This window comes from Pleurodeles waltl, chromosome 12, assembly GCF_031143425.1.
Source record: "Pleurodeles waltl isolate 20211129_DDA chromosome 12, aPleWal1.hap1.20221129, whole genome shotgun sequence".
Classification (NCBI taxonomy): domain Eukaryota; kingdom Metazoa; phylum Chordata; class Amphibia; order Caudata; family Salamandridae; genus Pleurodeles; species Pleurodeles waltl.
Window position 1 is genome coordinate 246,748,069 of NC_090451.1, and position 20,555 is coordinate 246,768,623.

A 20,555-nucleotide genomic window follows, 5' to 3' on the forward strand; every position below is an offset into this window, starting at 1 on the left:
TTCCATTTGATCAAGCAGACAGTGATATAAAAATTGCTTTAGAAAACCACATTTGAAAATATTCTTACCTCCATCAATAATGCAGCAACTTCATGCTGACCGTTCAAACAAGCATACATCAAAGGTGTATTTCCATTAATATCTTTCTTATTCCCTTTTGCATTGTAGTCAAAAAGACACTTCACTACCTACAGGACAGAAAAAGTGTTTTAAGAGATAAAGCAGTGGTATGATATTTCCACTAGCCAAATACAGACTTCGGACTGCTTTTGTACATTTTTCTTGACAGGTTGTTCCCAATGGTACTAAATTGCAACAGTACAAGGCTATTTACATACATATATTAGAACATCCTATGTCAGGTTTCTCCAACAAGTACCTCATGTACTACTGGTACCTCACCTATAAAGAAGCTTGAATCTGTGAAGCTCAGCCTACTACATTGGATGTTTTTGCTTCATTTGATTAATATATGTATAACAGAATTGACAGAGTATATTTGAGCAGTCACATCTCCTACCACCAACCATCCAGACACCTCCGCTCCGATGGGCTCCTACTCGCAAGCATACACAGAACCAGATCAAGGTGACAAGCGTTCTCTTACATGGGTCCTAAATTGTAGAACGTCTCCCTCGTCACATCAGAATCTCTTCCTCTCTTCTTGAAGAGGCTCAAGACCTGGCTTTTCAATTACCCAACCTACCATAGGTAGGGTTAGGCACACACTCCTACTCAGCGAAAGGATATCCTTTGTGGTGACAGAGTGCGTTACAAATACACATAACATATTTTCAGAACTCAGTTGATGTTAGGAGAAAATTGGCTGAATTTCCAAAATATATTTAAAACGGATATTGAAGTGATGAATCAGGTGGCCTAGAGGAGACGGACAAGTTACTTACCTTCGGTCACGCCTTATCTGGTAGACACAACAACTAGTTGCAGATTCCTTACCTTAGAATTTCTCCCCAGGCATCGGTCTGTATCAGGAGCAGTACCACTGCCCGTCGTCAGGTGGCATTGATCGGCTCTGCATCTGTCCTCGGCATCGTCTGCACCGGATAGCACATTGTGGGTCCTATATAGGTGCCACCCCAGTGCGCTTGTTTCAGTTTCTTGTCACCTTACCTCATGACACCTTAAGGGCTGGCCTGACTGGAGGGTGACTCCTCCATGTTTTTCTCTGGACTTGCCGCCAAAAGTGGGGGCTGTGTCCGGGGGGGGCGTAGGCGGGCAGGCATCTCCACTAGCTGTAGTGCCCTAGGGCATTGTAACACAAGGCCCAAGCCTTTGAGGCTCACTGCTAGGTGTTACAGTTCCTGCAGGGGGGAGGTGTGAAGCACCTCCACCTGGTGCAAGCTTTGTTTCTGGCCTCAGAGAGCACAAAGGCTCTCACCCCATGGGGTCAGAAACTCCTCTCAGTGGCAGGCTGGCACATACCAGTCAGTCCACTAGCTGCACTAGCTGAAGTGCCCTGGGGCATTGTAACACGAGGCCCGAGCCTTTGAGGCTCACTGCTAGGTGTTACAGTTCCTGCACGGGGGAGGTGTGAAGCACCTCCACCCAGTGCAAACTTTGTTTCTGGCCTCAGAGAGCACAAAGGCTCTCACCCCATGGGGTCAGAAACTCCTCTCAGTGGCAGGCTGGCACATACCAGTCAGTCCTGCAATGAAGGATTGGGTAAAATACAGGGGGCATCTCTAAGATGCCCTCTGTGTGCATTTTTTAAATAAATCCGGCCCTGGCATCAGTGTGGGTTTATTATTCTGAGAAGTTTGATACCAAACTTCCCAGTGTCCAGTGTAGCCATTATGGAACTGTGGAGTTCGTTTTGACAGACTCTCAGACCATATACTCTTTATGGCTACCCTGCACTTACAAAGTCTAATGTTTGGCTTAAACACTGTAGGGGCATAGTGCTCATGCAGTTATGCCCTCACCTGTGGTATACTGCACCCTGCCTTAGGGCTGTAAGGCCTGCTAGAGGGGTGACATACCTATGCCACAGGCAGTGGGCTGACGGCATGTCACTCTGAGGGGAGTGCCATGTCAACTTAGTCATTTTCTCCCCACCAGCACACACAAGCTGTGAGGCAGTGTGCATGTGCTGAGTGAAGGGTCCCCAGGGTAGCATAATACATGATGCAACCCTTAGAGACCTTCCCTGGATACAGGGCCCTTGGTTACAAGGGACTGATCTGTGTGCCAATTGTGGAAACAATGGTACATTTTTAGTAAAAGAACACTGGTGCTGGGGCCCTGTTAGCAGGATCCCAGCACACGTCTCAGTCAAGTTAGCATCAATATCAGGCAAAAAGTGGGGGGTAACTGCAACAGGGAGCCATTTTCCTACACCCCTGATCTGCGCAGATGAGCCGCAACCACTGCCATCACCTTGGTGAACACCTGAGGACTCCTGGTAAGGCCAAAGGGGAGCACAGTGAACTGACAGTGAATATGGCCCACCATGAATTACAAGCAGCGTCTGCGGGCAGACCCGGTTGGACTATGGAAAAAAGCGTCCTGTAAGTCCAACGCTACTATCCAGTCTCCTAGGTCCTGGGCAGATAGAACCTGAGCCCGAGTGAGCATTTTGAACTTCCCCTACATGAGGAAGAGATTGAGGGACAGAAGGTCTAGAATAGGGCCAAGGCTCTTGTATTTGTTTGGTGCCAGAAAGTAGCAGGAATAGCAGCCACAACCTACTTCTGGCACAGGAACCCTCCTTATGGCTTCCTTGGCCAAGAGAGCTGTAACTTACTGTGGGAGCTGTACCAAGTGATCCTCAGTCATCAGATCCTAGGATGGTGGTATGGGTGGTGGAGTAGTCTTGAAGGGGAAGGTGTAGCCTCTTCAGAGTACTTGCAAAACCCACCTGTCTGACGTGATAGATTGCCAGCGGAGCAGGTGATGGTGGATCCTGCTTCCGACTGGTCCTTGGTGGGGAGGAGTCAGACTAGGAAGGTTTGGAGGCAGCTTGGGTGGGCGGGTGTGTGTGTGTGTGGACTGACCGAACCACTGGCTCCCTGTTCCAAGAGGACGGTGGATCACCCGTCCCCTGTCATGCAGAGGCTGGGCAGCATGCGCAATCCCGTGGCTGAATGGGAACGAATGTGGAAGAGCACTCCTTGCGTAACCACAAAAGGGGCGAAAAGCAGACTGAGTAGGGTGAAGGGCCAACACGAGGCACAAGAATTCTAGAAGTGCTTGAGTGCGGAGTATGCTTTTCCCCGCAGAGAGATGGGTGCCGTCAAATGGAATGTCCATAATATTGGCTTAGACATCCCCTGAAAAGCCTTAGGCCCACTGTTGATTAAACCCCAGTGGGCGGGTCATGTTCAGTCCGCATCAGAGCGTGAACTCTGCTGCGTCTCTGCCATCAGCAACCGCTTGGTAAAGTATATTGTGGGCTGCCTCTGAGACCTGTGGCAGCACTTGCGCAACCATGTCCCACAGCGTGTAGGAATAACAGCCCAAAACGCATGCAGTGTTCACGGACCCCATTGCCAGGCTAGTGGAAGAAAATATCTTCTTCCCAAGTGTGTCCAGCCTCTTGGGTTCCCTATTCACAGATGCGGAAAGGAATGCGCCGTGGGAGGTGCAGGCTCGAATAACCATGCTCTCGGGTGGGGTTTACATAAGGAAACTTGGGTAACCCGGAGCAGGGTGATGGAGGCAGACAACAGTCCTGTTCACAGGAAACCCTGTGCTGGGTTTGAACCAGGTACCCAGTAGAACATCTGTAAGGGCTTCATTAAAGGGGTGCAGGGGCTCATAGGAAGAAGCTCCAGGTTGAAGCACCTCTGCCAGGAGGCTAGTCCTCAATGTCATCAAAGGCAACTCAAGTCCAGGACCTCAGCATCTCTTCACACCACCACAAAATTGAAAGCTCCCCCCCTTCCGAAGCCACGGTAGGGGGAGAAAGCATGCCAGTATCTAAGAAGGTATCCAGTCCTCTTGCTTCTCCCAAGTCTATACACCAGACCACAGGATCTTGGGGCTGGTATTCCAAAGGGTCCAGCGACCACCACCTCCCATTCCTCATTGTAACCTTGCCCAAGAGAATGAGGCTCAGGGTCTAACATAGAAAGCAAGGCTCCTGAAGGTGTTGAAGTCAGCATCGTACGAAACCCACCCACCTCCGTGTCTGAGTCAACAATGATGATAGGGAAAGCGGTGCCCAGGTGTGTCAGGACCAGCATCGGGGAAGGTCGAGTTGGTATGACTGACGCCGTTCCGGATCCAAGCGTGGATTCATGGGTGCCCCTTGAAGCCGAAGCCAAAGCCACCAGCGCGGAATGCAAAGAGGCTCCTTCTGACTCAGCGGGGCCCGAAGATGTGCCATTGCTGTCGGACTGCCCAAAAATGAGGCACATGGCTTAATTGAACTCATTTTTGGGCAGGGGTCACTCCAACTTCTGGAAATTAAGGAAGGTGTAGAGTCGTCCCTGACACAGCCTACGCAGAGGGAGGACTAGATCCACAATGCTCCTGCTCCCTCGTCAGCCGATGGACGAGGTGAAGTCAAAGAATGTTTCGCTTTCTTCAACATCATCTTATGCCTTGGCTTACCCAATCCGATCGCCCAGAGGACTTGGACTGAGACGACGACAACGAAGGGGGACTATTCGACCAACTCAGAGACCTTCCTCTCGACCGAGACCCTGACTTGCGCAGAGTGAAGCGACGGGACGCCATCAACTTCAGGAACCACTCCCTCAAAACCTTCGGATGTATGGCCCAATACTCAGAGTTAGACTCTGGGTCCTGGTCGTGCCCCAGGTGCCAAAGGCACACAAGGTGACGATGACTGGATCCGCAGAGCTTGAAACCGGTCTTCCTCAGACATCTCTTGACGCACCAGGCGTAAAACAACTCAAGAAACTTCGACAAAAAGTCAGAAAAGACCAGTCAAAAAATAACTGAGGGTAGCTCTTTCTTCGGATCAGTGGTGGGTGGCACAGAAAGAAAATAACTGACATCAGTGCTCCATGGTGGCATCTACATAGGACCCGCAATGTTGCAGTTGTTATGTATTTCACATGTACAGGCATTTAAAATTGACAAAGCTTTTTTCATTTTTCTCTCTGGCAACCCTGCTGTATGCACTGAAGCGATCACTGCTAATAATTTTGTTTATGGTGGCCACTAATGTAATCATGTCTTACATGGTGGCTATTACAACACTAATAATATAAGAAGGTCAGGTTGATTTTTATTTAACTTAAGTATCTCTTAATACAGAAAAGGGTGGAGGCCCTGTCCTACATCGTCTTGACAGATCCCCTGAAGCAAAGTTTCGCTGTTAGACAGTTGTCACCTAGTCTAAGAGTACATTTGTGTTTCCAGTGCTTGAAGGACAACTTGAATACCTTTAGTAACACTCTCTTTGATGGATTCTGTAACTTAAGATTCATCACCTTTTGATTCATCCCAGACCCTACACTGTATCCTGAAATGTCTGTGTTAGCTCCCACAGGCTGACAGGTGACAGAGTCAGGCAGTGTGTCGACTCTGCATTACTTCTGGATGTGACAACACTGAGCTGCATAGAGGCACCACACTCCAGTGCTTTACACATTTTGTACACTTTGATATAGTGAGACTAACAACTATGGAAATGAACAGTGTGCAACAACTAACTTGGGACCTTACAAATCAAAGGAAGGACGCTTACCAGAATGGACAGACATGTGAGTGCTGGTAATCTGCTGATCTGCTGTTAAATGGAGTATCCACCAGAAACAGCACTCCCGATGCTAAGCAACTTGTTTTATAATGGATACTTCTAACTCCAAATTCCTCACCTTTTAATTGATCCCTAAGCAATACCTGCAAAAAGGCGATGGGTCTGAGAAGTGAACTTTACCACCTGTAAAACCAGCAGAATTGAGCTGACAAAATAGCCCTCCCTGTGGATATAAAAATTGATGCAATGGTGCCTGATGAATGTGTGGATCAATGTAACCTGACAGATGACCAATACCAGAACACCCCTAACCAAGGTCATAATGGTGGCATTTGCACTGGTGGAATGAGCCCAAAGCCCCTCAGATGGCTCCTTCTTGGTTAAAGCATAGCAGTTTGATACAAAGGACAGTCTGCCCAGATAAGGTATTTTTGTGACCACCTACCCTTTCTTCGCAGTGGCAAATCCAACAAAGAGTTGGTGGTCCACCAGATGCTGGTTAGACATATCAAAGTAGAAACCAACAGCCTGCTTATGATCCAGGTGGTGCAACCTTTCCTCTTCCTTAAAGGGATGTTGCAGAAAGAAAAGCCCAGTGAGTGTAATGGACTGCCCCCACATGGAAGAGGAACACCATCTTCAGAAGAAGGATGTTCTAACTCTAAACACCAATTTGTCAGGAAACAAGGTGTTATAATAGGACAGCAACACCAGTAGAGAATGCAAACATCCAGAGAAAACTGAGCAAGGCTCCAGATCAGCACTGAAAAGTGTGAAAAAAGAAGTACTGACATCACTGAGGAGGACTGGTACCTATCAGAGATAATGTGGAGGCTGACCGCATCACCTGTCGGTGTGCAGGAACTACTGCTGAAGTCTCTTGACCTATTCTGGTGCTTGGGGGAATTCAAAAAGTGAGGAATATCCAATAAGATGTATCCATCAAAAGGATACCAAAGTCCACTGTGGAGTAGTGTGTTTAGAGAATAAAAAACATTACAATTAAGAGGTTGTAAGTAATTTGAAAAATAAATGTTACTAATTTATTGTCCTACTTCATCATCATGGATCTCAAAGATTTGCTAAAAAATTAGCAGGATCCCAGAATATGTTTTTCTGAGAGACGTTTCCATTTCCAAAATTATGTTAAAGGAAACACATACCTAAAGGAAATACCTACTGTGGTTAACGAAATCCAAACACAACATAATTTGTCATCCTGAATCATTAGGCTGAATAGCCCTTTTACACTAATTTCTTTTTTTAATTTCAGTGGATTGTTGGCACTATGACTTGACACTCAAGCTGCTTTGGTGTCCCAAAGTGCAGTTAGGTGTCAGTTTATTTTATCTTGATAGATGGAGAAAGCTGTTAATCAATAACCTCAGAATACATTCTCTTGGGTTATAGTGGCTGAGGACGGGTTGTTAATAACTTCAGTGAAGATACCATGATGTAGAACTAAGCTTACACTCAACATTTATTCAGTACTGGCAGCAACAGTAGCTACCTTTCCTCCCTCTCTTGCGATGGGGTGCAGAAGACATCCCTGGAAGTTTTCCATTTGCCGTGTGACAGTATACGGAGATGGATAACACTATTCTCATAGAAATGGACTGCTTTCTGGCGGCTAAGACTTCACAGATAGCTCATAATTAACCATAAATCAAAAACACAGTTTGGATAGTTCTTTAAAACAAACATAAAAGCATGACAGCAGATATGTGCTACATGCCAGGTAACAGATACAAAAATATTGAGAACAAATTACTTTCCAACATTTTTAAAAATAAGCACAATGTTAAGAGGAAGCCCACCTGCATGCTTTCTAAATCAAGAACACTTCACTATATGGGAATTACATAATCAGCTCTCTTGAACTTTTGTGCACATTAGATACCACTCTTACAGCTTGAACTAAGAAAGGGTCAAAAGCCAAACACAGCAATACAAAGCAACAGAAAATAAAAAATGCATTGTTCTTCAGAGGGTGTCCATCAGAAGGGGTTAGAATCAAACACTGTTAAGCCTTCTTCTGTACTAAGGGCCATTTCTCACAGACATCTAAATCAACCTACATCGAATTTCTAAGGAAGTAGACAGACCCATTTTAAAGGTCAGAATGAGCCAAACTAACAAACAATGTATAGTAAAATCAGCGTCATGGTAAGGTCATAGTTGAGTTTTGGAAACATACACTCCTTATTGGTTAGGGTCACATGATCATTAGTTCAAATTGTTGTCTACCTATCTAGCATTGCTAAATGTACTTCATCAGTAATATATAGAGAGGATTCATCTTGAAGTACAACAAAGTTAGAAGCTGTTTGGTTCAAAGGCAGCAGCCTTCTGAGAAACTTAATTTCTTACTGTTGTAAGAGGAGCATTGGATTTACATACCACCAATATGCCAAATCCAAACATTGTAGAGGCCACCAAATCTAACGTACAAAAATGTAGCTTTTTCCTCTAGCCATTCAGGAAATGTAAATATGGCGCTACAGGATAGAGTCCTATGCAAATAACTCTTGACCGTGTGGGCAGACCTACTGAGTTCACAATAACATTTTAATGCTCATCTAAAAAAGGTTCTTACCCTTTGCACTGCAAGGCTAAGCTTGCCTTCAGCTTTGTGTTAAGTGGTTCCACAGACATTGCTTTTAATTGTGATTTATTTGTATTTAAACCATTTTTATCCTTTCACTCCAAGTACAGACAAGTTAGCAGCTGCAATCCATTAACCGCACGTATAAAGGACTTCCCCTGATATGATACTCTTTTGTACCTACCAGGGGAGAAATGATCAGGAAATAGTAACAATGAGTCAACTTAAAGATACAAAACGTTTAAACCCAGCTGTACTGGAATCTGTCCATCTGGAAAATTAGGGTTTCCTTGAATCAAAAGGCACTTGTGGTGCTGAGATGACAGACCATCCACAAAATAGTTTACTTTTCTGTATCTTATGTCAACCCTCAAGTACTGAATAAGTTAGACTAGGAAGAATGTTTATTTGTTATAATTTATATTAAGTTTCTGATTCTTTAGTAGGCCAGCAATGGCTACAGAACTTCAGGAGCTTTTCTTGTGCCCTAATTATAAGAAGCTAATATTTGAAATATGGATATGCAGAGATTTTGCTTGAGATATGCTGTTATTGCTTACGTGCATTTAGAAAAAAAAATCAGAACATAGTAGAGGTAAGGGGAGAACGCAATACAGAAATCATAGATTTTTTTAATTTCAAATTGTATTTTGTTCGGTACATGGCTGTGGAAATACACATCTTGGAGGAGTGACTTGTACATATGCAAATCCATTTTATGTAATTAGAGGAAAAAGCTAGTGCGAGAGCAACTTTTTAAATGATTCCTTTTTGCCCATTTGTTTGCTTTAAGTCAAGAATGGGTCTCAACTCCTCCAGTGGTCTTCTTTTCCTGATAATGTGCAGGATCTCATTCATCGTTATTTTTACTTATTTACTTTTTTTTTATGGAATGCCTGCATGGTTATTCAGCCTATAAAAAAGCCTGCCTGTTACTGATGAGATGTTTGAAGGGCTGTGTCTAACTAGACAGCCTGTCCCCTTTGTTTAATGTCTAGTGCCTATTTGCCTATTACACTCAGGCAGCTTAAAGATGGAACACAATACTTCCTCCACAGAAGTGTGCTTTAACAACGGGTTCAGTGTCTAAAAACCAGAGGCAGACAGCTGCTGATGGGTGGTGCCCAGTAACACCCTCAATTTGCTGTTTATGCAACCTTTGCAAGGGGAGATATTTGAACTTCTATTGAAAGAAATTTCCCCTATAGGTTGTGTAGTTTGGCCTGCTGTACATTTTTACCTCGAGCACAACAGGTCATCAGAGGATCTGCCTGTGGTGTCAGCATGAGGATAAAATAAAAATGAGCCAAAATAAGAAACATCTTGTACCATCTGTTGCACCTCAGACTCCCAGAAGCAGTGCAGTGCAGAAAAACCTGTGACATATTTTGATACACTAATGATTTTATCCAGCAATAGCGTATCTGCATTCAGAACGTCCTGGAAATACTGACATTAATTTTGGTTGGTGACCAATCTAAAAAGTCCCACAGTCACCTTTCCTAGAGGTCCAGTACGACAACAAACCTGCTGCTCTCCTAGAGGTTGTAGAAGGACCACATCCATTATTCCTGAAGTTAGTACAAGTTATACCATTTGATCACCATACCCATGACCACCCCGGTATTGGTCTGCAGAGTACATTGTTATGTAAAGAAAACAAACTATGTGATAACATGCCTTAGTTGGGGTTATAACCACATCATTTTGTAGCAAGTACATCTTATCCAAACCAAACAAAATTAAAAAAGGAAGAATTAAAGCCATTTTAACCAGAAAACACAGCTCTGCTAGACAACAGAGAGAAATACACCAAATACACACTCAGAAGATATGTGAGGTGAGGTATTCTGGGGGTGTGGAGAACACTTGTTCCAGTAAAGAAAGTCTAAATGTATGTACATCTGTGGAGGGAAGAGGTTTTGCCCAGGAGAAACGGAATCAGGCGGGTTTTTTTAAGCTCATGGGCGCAAGCCACAGCTCCCACTCAGCAATGTATAAACAACTGTCAGTGTTCTTCAGTATCACCAGTGTCAGCAGGGACTACCTTCCCAGGTCTGCCTATCACTGATATTGCTTCAACTATATTTCTACAGGCCTGGGCAATGTCGGCTTGTCTCACCCCACCTTCTGGCCTCCTTTTTAAGCGCACTCTCCTAACACTCAGCCGATTTTTTAATCTTACAATGCCACTATAAACTGTTGAGACCTTTACATTCTTCGAGCTCCTAGATATCGGTCTCCTGCCGAGAATAAGCATTACATCAATGAACCAACTATTGACTTTGGTGGCCTTAGTCCTTGAGAAGAGTCACAGGATGCATACCACAAGAGTATCCAATTTGTCTTTAAGATTTTAATACAGGGTAGCCCCACACCATGTTGAAGAATTTAACGCCAATATTATTACATCTAGGGTAGACCACATTCACCCCAGGATGCATCCTCTCTTAAGGTTATACACTCTATGTATATAACAGTACTGGATCAGCTTAAACCGTGGGTTGTGGGAAATTTTAGGTATCAGGAGCAACACAGTTAACTATCAGTGAGCGAGGATCCGAGGTCTACAGAATTAAGGTAACTAGAGCTCTTTCGGGGGCTTTTAGCTGTAGCTTTTCAAAGATGGTGGAAGGCTGGAAAGATGAACAGTGGTGACAACGTTCAACTCTTTAGCAGCACTATTTGACACTTTGCTGAATGATGTAATATAGTCCTTAATAGAGTGTCTGTTGCAATAAGAGCAGATGATGGACGGAATGCTGAACAATGTCAAACATTCAAACACAGTCACAGATCTGGTCCTAAATCCATCTTTTTTTTGGGTCATTCCAGTTCGGACCCAGCCATATGCAAATCAGCCTTGACCCTGCTCCTCATGGGAACAGTCCAGCCATAACTGTCAGGCCAAATCCTCCCTAGATCACAAACAAGCATCCTAGGACTGGTTTCAGGGTATTACTCATCATCAGCCAGGCTAGCTTGAATCCTGTGGTATAGCGAGCATGAGACCCACGTCTGGGCATACCCTTCTCACTTAAGGCGACAAATGCTAAAGAAACAGATGATGGATGGAATGCTAAATAATATCAAACATTCAGCCCCAGTCCTAGATCTGGGCATAAATCCATAATCTTTTTGCTCACCACGCAATTCAGTTTGAACCCAGCCAGGCTCACTTTGCCACTGGATTCAAGCTAGCCTGGCTGATGAGGGGTGATGCCCCGAAACCGGTCTCAGGATGCCCGTTTCTGGTCCAGGGAGGACTGGCGTGGCAGTTTGGGCTGGACTATTCCCACGGGTAGAAGGGTCAAGAGTGATTTGCCAATGCCCAGCTATCTGACTGGGGGTGAATGTTTGATATTGTTCAGCATACTGTCCATCATCTGTTCTTTTTACATTTGTTGCCCTAAGTGCACCGGTATGCCCAGATGTAGGTCCCGGGCTCACTGTGCCACTGGATTCAAGCTAGCCAGATTGATGAGAGGTGAAACCCCTAAACCAGTCCCAGGATGCTTGTTTCCAGTTCAAGGAGGACCTGGCCTGGCAGCTCCGGCTGGTCTGTTTCCATGAGGAGGAGGGTCAAGACCAATTTTTCATATGGCTGGGTCCAAACTCGAGTGGCATGGTGGGCAAAAAAATGATGGATGTAGACCTAGATCTCTGACTGAGGGAGAATGTTTGACATTGTTCAGCATTCCGGCCATCATCTGTTCTTTTTGGAGAGTGTGTGTCTGTGGCATTGTTTTGGGTGTGTGAGCTTTCTCTAAGATGATTATGTGTCACATGCTCTCAACGTGGCATGCTGGACAATTGTTACCCTTTTTGAGACCAACACTGCATAGTCTCCTTGTCTTCGAATGCCAGGCTCTTGAACTGCAGGAGATGGCTTGGGGGAGTAGGCCCAAAAAGTATTCTGTCGATGGTAGTTTCCTCAAGGGTCTGATGCTTCTTGACCTCTTCTTCTGGCCCCTGAGGATGTCCTCGGCATAGGTCATTGTCTCAACGTTGAGTGGGTTCTCAACATACAACTGCTTGATGCCTAGAGATATCTTGATGGCCCATCTGCTCTAGAGATTGACCAAAAGTAGGAATAGTGGTAATAGCTCGGTGGTGTGAGGTGCTTGTGTAGTGGAAAGGATGGATAACAGCAAGGTCCCTGAAAAGGGCATGCCTTCCAGCCTGTTTAGAGTGGGATCCCCAAATTGGATTGAAAAATTATCCATATTGGAGGTGGGTTCCACATAGCTTTGCGGGGTAGCAAATTTTCTCCTTTAAAGAAATTACTAGGTTGATATAGCACCCTTTTACGGTTTGAAAATACTGAAACAGATTATAGTAACAGCATTACATTTGATGGATGTTTTAACACAGGAGTAAATGTATCCGCCAAACCATAATAGTATGCTGACTGGTATGTTGACCGACAGGTGAGGTGAGTTTATTGAAGTGAAAAATAAAAAGATTTAACCCTACCTTCTCAAAAATCATTCTGAAAGGCAGCATATGTCCAAGGACATTTAATCAAATTTGAAAGATTCTTCAAACTGCGTTCTGAAAGTGAATAAAGTCAAAATGATATCCTAAGTGTTCAGGCTCCTTTGCTCCACAGAGGCAAAAAAATAGTGCCTAAATGACACTGCACTGCAATGAACCGATACTTTTGAGCAGCTTGGCTGCCTTAACACAACGGAGACAAAATTATCCTCTAACAGTGCCCATATTGAATTTCTTGTTACATTTTCTCTTACAAAAAGGAAAAAAGACTGCTTTTCAGCTTGTAAATTTGAATTCAATTTCTGTTCAATTGTGTCTTTAAACAAATATTTGTTTCAACATAACTGACAAAGAAATAATGTCAAAGAGAATGCTCGCATCCCAGAAATATTCAATGTTTATGTATGAGGCATACAGGCAAGTTCCCTGAAGCACAGCAAAATGGCTGACCTACACTTTGATCCAATGACAATACTGACAAGACAGTCTCCTAAGACCCTTGTGAGGCATTTACGATCACTCATACATGTGTCAGCTACTCATAATACTCTACAGAATACATTCAACAAAATACAACAGGATAAAGTATATGATGATTCAGTCAGGTGCTATACCTTTTTCTCCAGATACATTCCCGCTTCAATTCAATTACTAAGAAGAACCTTTACAGAGAACTCAAGTACGTTAACACAATCACTGTGACTATAGTGTGAAAGTTAGAGAGGCACTACCAAAAAGCTCAGTTTACCTGCAAATGTCCTGCTTGGCAGGCCAGATGAAGTGGCACAGCTTGATTTGCATTTCTTGCACCAACACTTGCACCATGCTTCACCAGAAGAGAGACCAAAACAGAATGCCCATATTGTGCAGCGATATGCAAAGGAGTAAAACCATCCCGATTTGCAACATTCACTCCAAGTCCATTAGCTGGGACCTTGATGAACTTCTGTGGGGAAAATAATCCCATGGTTTAGGTAAAAGAGCAAGGAAAATATTTTATATAAAAACTGCAGGCATAGTCATTAAAATTGGTCACATAAATAGAAAAGTAAGGTCATCTGCAACATCTCTTAGCCCTCACAGGAAACCTGAATTCACACCAACAGTACACCTATTATCTTATCTGCACGCAAAACCTGCATTAACACCTACCCAATATGTGTAGGGAGCATCTCCTTACTGGAATGGAGGCATGAAACCATGCAAAAGATGTAAAGCCTTTGCCTGTGCGCCCGTACCATGCATCTCAAATGCACACAAAGGTAAAGGGGTTTGCGTGAGGCATAACAGGTAGGACACCCCGAGAGCACCATTTGGGACCGCCAAAAGATTCACAATCAGAAAATGAACTGGACTGTGGAAGATGGGGAGGAGGGCTTGTCTCCTCCCAAAACAGGCCGGATGTTGAACCACCAATGCACTTTTCATTGCTGTAGTCTTTCCAGTAAGGGACAAAATCAGAAATTATATGTTCATTGGAGCAAGACTCCTTCTGGTGGATACTCTAACTTACGATTCCTCGCCATATGAATACCCCGTAGATGCCAGACTGACACAAGATTTGTTTTTCCAAAGCAACCACTCCTGCGTGCCTGCAGATGGCGACAATGGATTTATGTCAACCCCATAAGGCCTCCAGAAAAGATGGAGTGGAGTCATATATTGGCAGTTTATCTTGAGTTGTTTTTCACGCCTTCAGATATGTATCAACTGAAACTGATTGGAAGTGGCAGTGAGGTGAATCTAGCTTGGAAACCTTTTAGAATCTCAGAAGTCCTGCAGGATCAAGCTGGTGAAATGGCACTCTTTGCAAACTGCATTAGTGCTTGGTGAATCTGTACAAGAACGCCCATGCAAAGGCCTGGTGGATGTCCAACACTACTTCTTGCCAGGTCACCGAAGGTCCACGTGGGCAGGGTTCCCTTCTGCACCCCCTTCCCCTTTTTAGCCCCAGCCAAGCCCACAACGAGCTGGTCATGTACTCTATACTCTCTCATGGGACTGATGACAAAGCTGATTGTCTGTTGGATTCCAGCTCGTAAAGCCTCTACTCCTTTCATGAGGGGTTGGCAGAGAGAAGAAAGCAGGAGGAGTAATCAGCTGTTTCACATGGAAGGGTGACATGACTTCTGGAAGAAAGGAAGTTCGAGTTCACAACACCAAGTTGCGAGGGACGAAGGAGGTGAATGGAGGATATACTCACAGTGCCTGCAGCTCACTGACAGGGTGTAGAAGTAACTAAAGTAAGGAAAATCATTTTGATTGTCAGCAATCTTAGTTCCCCCCAGAAGCATAATCAAAGACCCCCGCTGTAAACATGTACAGCAGTTCCTTTAGAAAATATATCACACCTGTTGACTTGAATAATGAAGACTGACCAGGCAAACGCAGAAATGATGAAAGGGTCTACAAATAACATTTTATAGTACCAATCACAAAGACTTGCTGGATTATACCTAAAGACCAGAGCATATACTTTTGATAGATGGGTTTCTGATGGGATTTACCTGCTGAAGCAATGAATGCTGGTAGGACTACAGATGCAGGTAAATCAAAACTGTTCATTTGTTGCCATTCAGTCCCCATGCAAGGAGGTGGAGGCTTGGGTGTAGGACCCTGCTGAGATGCTGAGACAGGATGTCCTTCTGGAGATGTAGATGGATGGAGGGCAAATGCTCAGGCTCAACAACTCAGGGTACAATCTGTGGAGTAATCAGAATGACATGTATCCGGCCTGTCCTGATCTACAGAATTTGGGGCAGAAGAGGCTAAGGGCGCAGGGATGGAAAGAAGTACAAAAAACAATGTGCTACAGGCGAAACACGTCTCCCAAGGGACCTCTGGACGGAAGCTCTGGTGCACAACAGTTGTAACAATGCCTCTTTTCAGAAGTGGTGACTTAACCAAGGGACACTCCACTAGCTGAAGATACCTTGCACTACCTCCAGACAAAATTGCCATTTTGGCCCACTAGATGGCATCTCCTAATCTCTTCTGCCCTGGCAGTCAGCCATCCTGCTAAATGGTTTACTGTCAGAGGGTACCTAGAAAATCCAGCCATTCCAAGAGATGTAGCGCCTGTAGGCAACTGGACTCTAAATCCCACGCCGCATGATGGTTGTGTTGTCCATTAAGACCTAAGCTGACTTCCCCTATTGATTAATAGGAGGAAGCCTTCAGAGCCAACTGGATGACACAAAGCTCCAGGAGATTCCTTTCCCAGATAATTGCTCTAAAATAGAGATGATGCATCTGTAACTACTGGGTGGTGTCAAACAGCCACCACAGAATGCCTTGACTCCTCACTTCAACATGCAGAAGTTGTATGAAAGGCAGCCCTGATGCTTTACCAACTGCTGAGCCAACTGTAGACTGCAAGGTCCGCCTGTTCTAACAGGCACTTGGAATCAGCAGAACGTATAAGGCCAATTGGCCAAAAAGCCATACAGCCATCTTCAACAGAACCCAGGAATGAGTCTGAAACACTGGGATTACATCCTGAATATCCTGGACTCCCTGCAGGAGTAGAAAGGAAATGAACACCACCTTATCCAGGATACCCTATCTAAAGGGCCTCCTTTGTGCAGGTGGGACTTCGGCTCACTCATGGAGACCCCCAAAGATGAGAGATGTGTGACCACCGTCAATAGGTAGGGTCCATGACCTACTGCTGTGTGCCAGCTTTCAGCAGCCAGTCGAAGTACAGTGATACATGTATCTCCGATTAACCAAGACGACTACCATTACATTCATCAACAATCAAGGGGCAGACATGAAAAAAAAAAGTGTAGAATGACTAATTGGTAATGTTTTTCCCCCACCACAAACTGAAGGAAGAGTCAGTGAAACTGCAGGACGGTCACATGGGAAGAATGCGTCCTGCAAGTCCAAGGGCACCATTCAGTACTGTAGATCCATGGCAGAAAGGACCCGGGCAAGAATCAACATCTTGAACCTGTCCTCCTACAGGATGGTGTTCAGGAGCTGAAGGTCTAGTACAGGCCTCAGACTGACATATTTTTGAGCATCAAAAGAACTCAGAAGAAGCAGCACCGTTGCTCCTCCCCCAGACTTCGGGAACTTCTCTATGGCTTCTTTGTCCAGTTGTGATTGGAATTCCAGAATAGGATGCAGGAGGAATATGAGAGGCAGTGATAGTGAAGGGAAAGGTATAACTTTGTTGTGTAAATTGAAGCACCAACGGATGTGAAGTAATTGCATGCCAGGCGAGCAGGGGAAAAAAAATAATTGATTCAACCTCCTACTGGTATAGCTTGACCACAGGAGGGAGGCTTATCTGCAGCTGTGGCAGGTGAAGGAGAAGAAAATGACTGCCACCCTTGGTGGTGTGATGGCCTCTATTATGACTATATTCCCAACACTGGTGCCCTTTGAACGACCCACATAAAGTGTGGTTTCGAGTCCAGCCCTCAAAACATTTTGCTGCATCCTGCCCGTCTTGGTTTGTCCGGCGAAAGCATTGCTGAATTTGTCAAGAATGGCCGGCAAGATCTTAGTGGCCAAAGGCCATGAGAGCACGGACCAGGAGGTGGACAGTGTTGAAGGACCCAGGGCCAAGCTGGAGGAAGAAAAGACTCTCTTCCTGAACACATCAATGCATTTGAATTCCCTGTCTGGTATGGAATGTGTTGTGGCTGAACTTGCTTGTGGAAGCTTGGATGACTAAACTTCCAGGGCTAGGGCGTTGAGACAAAAAGGCCAGGTCTCCCAGTGCAGGCCTACGATGCCTAGCTATAGGACAACTAATGAGAGGACCAAACAAGGCTTAGTCAATTTTGCCATTAATGTGTCTATCAGGACTTCACGGCAGAGAGTATTCTGACTCAGCAGCCCCAGGTCACAGGATCTCAACAGCTTTACTTTATAGACTTAAAAGACTGTAACCCTTCTTGTGCTCTGCAGCCAACCACTGTAAAGGAGCCACCTCTTCAATGGGGCCCCAGTGGAGAGTCCAAATTCGTTTCAGGAAAGGCGTCTAGGCTACTGTATTCTGTAGATCTAGGAATATGCCAGAATCATTGTAAAAAGGGGGGAGCAGGTACCTTTTCTTTGCCATCCTTGTCATGCGTAACACCCTTAAGTCCTTGAGAGTGTCAAAATCTCAGACGAACAAGACCTCCATAGTCTGCAGTATTAGCTGCATTGAAGAAGAGGCTTGGGATCAACCATAGGGGGCAGAGGGCTACACTTAGTAATTTCATAGCGGAACAATGGCCTTGCACAGGCTGCAATTATATGTCTGAAACCAAAGTCAGGATCTGGTGTGGTTGATGCTGGAGTCAGGGTTAATGTCAGGACCTGACCACACTGGAAGTGACAAGGTCTCCAGCGCTGGAGCAGATGCACCTGCACTGACAAGAAGTTGGAAGGCAGACCAATGGGATCAGTAGAATCAGGGAAGAACCTACCTCTCTGTGAGACCCTAAGGTGCTTCACAGGGAGTTGCGTCATCTCAAAAAGTTGCAACATGGCCTCCCTATAGGCCTCTATGAGCTTGGATTTGCAAAGCTTTGGAAACTCTAGGTGTGCTGGGCCAAGCTTTAAAAAGGGTCAGATCTTTTGAGTGACAATCTGAATGTGCACCTTCTCCCCAGAGCAAGACGATAAGAACGAGTTCCGCTTGCACTTGTGGCATGCCTTGAAAGAGGACGACAACTTGGAGCAGGACTGGGAGCTGGTGTGGAAGCAGACGTGGAGCAGGACAGTGTCTGGTGCATGACCCACCTCACTTTTGTGTTCAATGACGTATAAGCTTAACCTGGTCGCATCAGGGGCCATTTGTTGCAAAATTTCGAATCACACCCTTACCCCGGGCTCCATAAGCAGACACTGAGTGAATCCATGACTAACATGTGCTTCTTGTATTTATGGAATAGTTAGAAACTTGATTTTTGGAGTGGACATATCCTTAGCACACTGTCTTTGAAAATGCTAATTTTGGCATTGGTTAAAACCAACAACTTGGGAGTGGGACACCAGATTCATGTCAAAGGGAATATCAAAGAGCACGGAAAAGTGGAACTAATGTCTTGTGTCAGTGTGGTTCTGTCAATTCTGTAGGTGGTAGAGGGTTGCTGTAGAGTCGCATGGTGCCACCTGCTGGCATAGAAGCCGCTGTGTTGAAACTATCCAGATCCTTTCTGGCGCATGAGGAAATGCCCAAGCTGAGGACTAAGCGGTTAGAAGTATATATTAGAAAATGATGTAGGACTAGTAGTAGTAGCAGCAGCAGTAAGACACACAATCTGGTACTGCACCAGGTGCTCTTAAGTGCAGATCGGGGCCTTGCACCCAAAATGTAATAGGGCATCAGATAGCAATGACCCTTCAACTTTCATGTCTGGTACATTACCAGCACCCAGCTCAGGAAGCGCTCATGAACTCCCAATGCTTTCTCTGAATCCAATGAGGGAAGCACCAACATGGTTCCCCCTCTTCTCCCCACTTGGTTTAAAAGAATGGCCTTCTTAGCATTGTTCCCTGTCTGCCTCCACATTATTACATTGACCTGGGTGGGGTGTATTGGACTCCGTACTACTTTTTGGGTTCTGCTTGCCAAACTAGAAGTGAGAAGGGTTAGCACCAAAGTTCAATAATGAAATCAGACTAGGTGGGAGCCCACTGTTGGAGGCAAGTTCAGTTTAAGGACTAACAAGCTGGACAACTCCATCACAGTTGGGTGGTCACCTTAGTGGCCTGTGCTACCTAGTTGAAGAACCTAGCGACAATCTGGAGCAGCTGCAGCTCAAACACTTTATAAAATCTGGCCATCAAGATATCCAATCCTTGCACTTTAGCAAGCTTCAGGTTCTTGATTATTTTCAAAAAGTCTTCCTTGACAATCTGTGCATTTGGGCTCTCCTCGTGTGTTTTCCGACTGCTGTGCTCCCAATACAGGAATTCCTCGTGTGGTCTCTGGAATAGAATTCTGCATAAAACTCTGTGAAGTGGTGTGGTCCAGCTTTTCACTATCCCACTGCATATAGTGCTGCTGGTTTTAATTTCTGTATTGAAGCTATAAACTTTGCTTCAGAGATGGCTCACCAACAACATACAAGGCGTATTTCCCCCTTTATAAAACACAATTGTTTAATATCACCAACAAAAGTTTGGTCTGTGAACCTCTATTGTGTACCACCTCAGGGCTCATCAGCTTTCTCCTTATGGAGTGTGATCATGTGTTTTTATGTGCCTTCTTCACTTCTATCAAGTACGCATTTAGGGCCTGATTTAGAGATTAGCGGATGGAGTTAATCCGTCACAAATATGACCGATATCCCGTACTATCCAATGGAAATTGTAATATGGCTGACGGGATATCTATCATCTTGTGACGGAGTAACCCATCTGCCAAACTCTAAATCAGGCCCTTAGTCTGCTAAACAAGGTTACCCTCATTTTCCTAAGCAGCCAGCTTCCACTATCAGTTGCCTCCTAGCTTCTGCTTTCAATGTATCCCACAGAATCACTGGAGTACTTTGGTCAACATGGTGCCTTTCAAAAGGACATAATTCAGGCACCACACCATTTTGCCTTCTCTTTTCCTGGTGCTCCACTAGCTCATCATGCACCTGACTAGCCAAGGATGGGCAGACAGTGCCACTGGGCCCTAGTCTACCTATTTTATTACCAGCTGTACCCCCTTGTCCAGTAGGATGTGATCTATATTGTATAACGATAGTCTGCCACGAGTAAGAAGAGTAATTGATACTTAACAGTTGCTTGTGCTGCCACCTGTAT

At 44.9% G+C, this 20,555-nt stretch overlaps 1 protein-coding gene across 2 annotated transcripts in view; it reads right to left on the bottom strand.

Annotated features, from left to right (window-relative positions):
- The window catches only part of ANKRD27 (ankyrin repeat domain 27), a 494,829-nt gene that overhangs the window by 71,511 nt on the left and 402,763 nt on the right, over positions 1-20,555 (bottom strand). For both annotated transcript variants that reach the window (XM_069217700.1, XM_069217699.1), the window contains 2 exons: positions 13,543-13,740; positions 69-188 (listed from right to left, as the gene is read on the bottom strand). In XM_069217700.1, the coding sequence (XP_069073801.1) occupies positions 69-188; positions 13,543-13,740 (318 nt within the window). The remainder of the gene's footprint in view (positions 1-68; positions 189-13,542; positions 13,741-20,555) is intronic.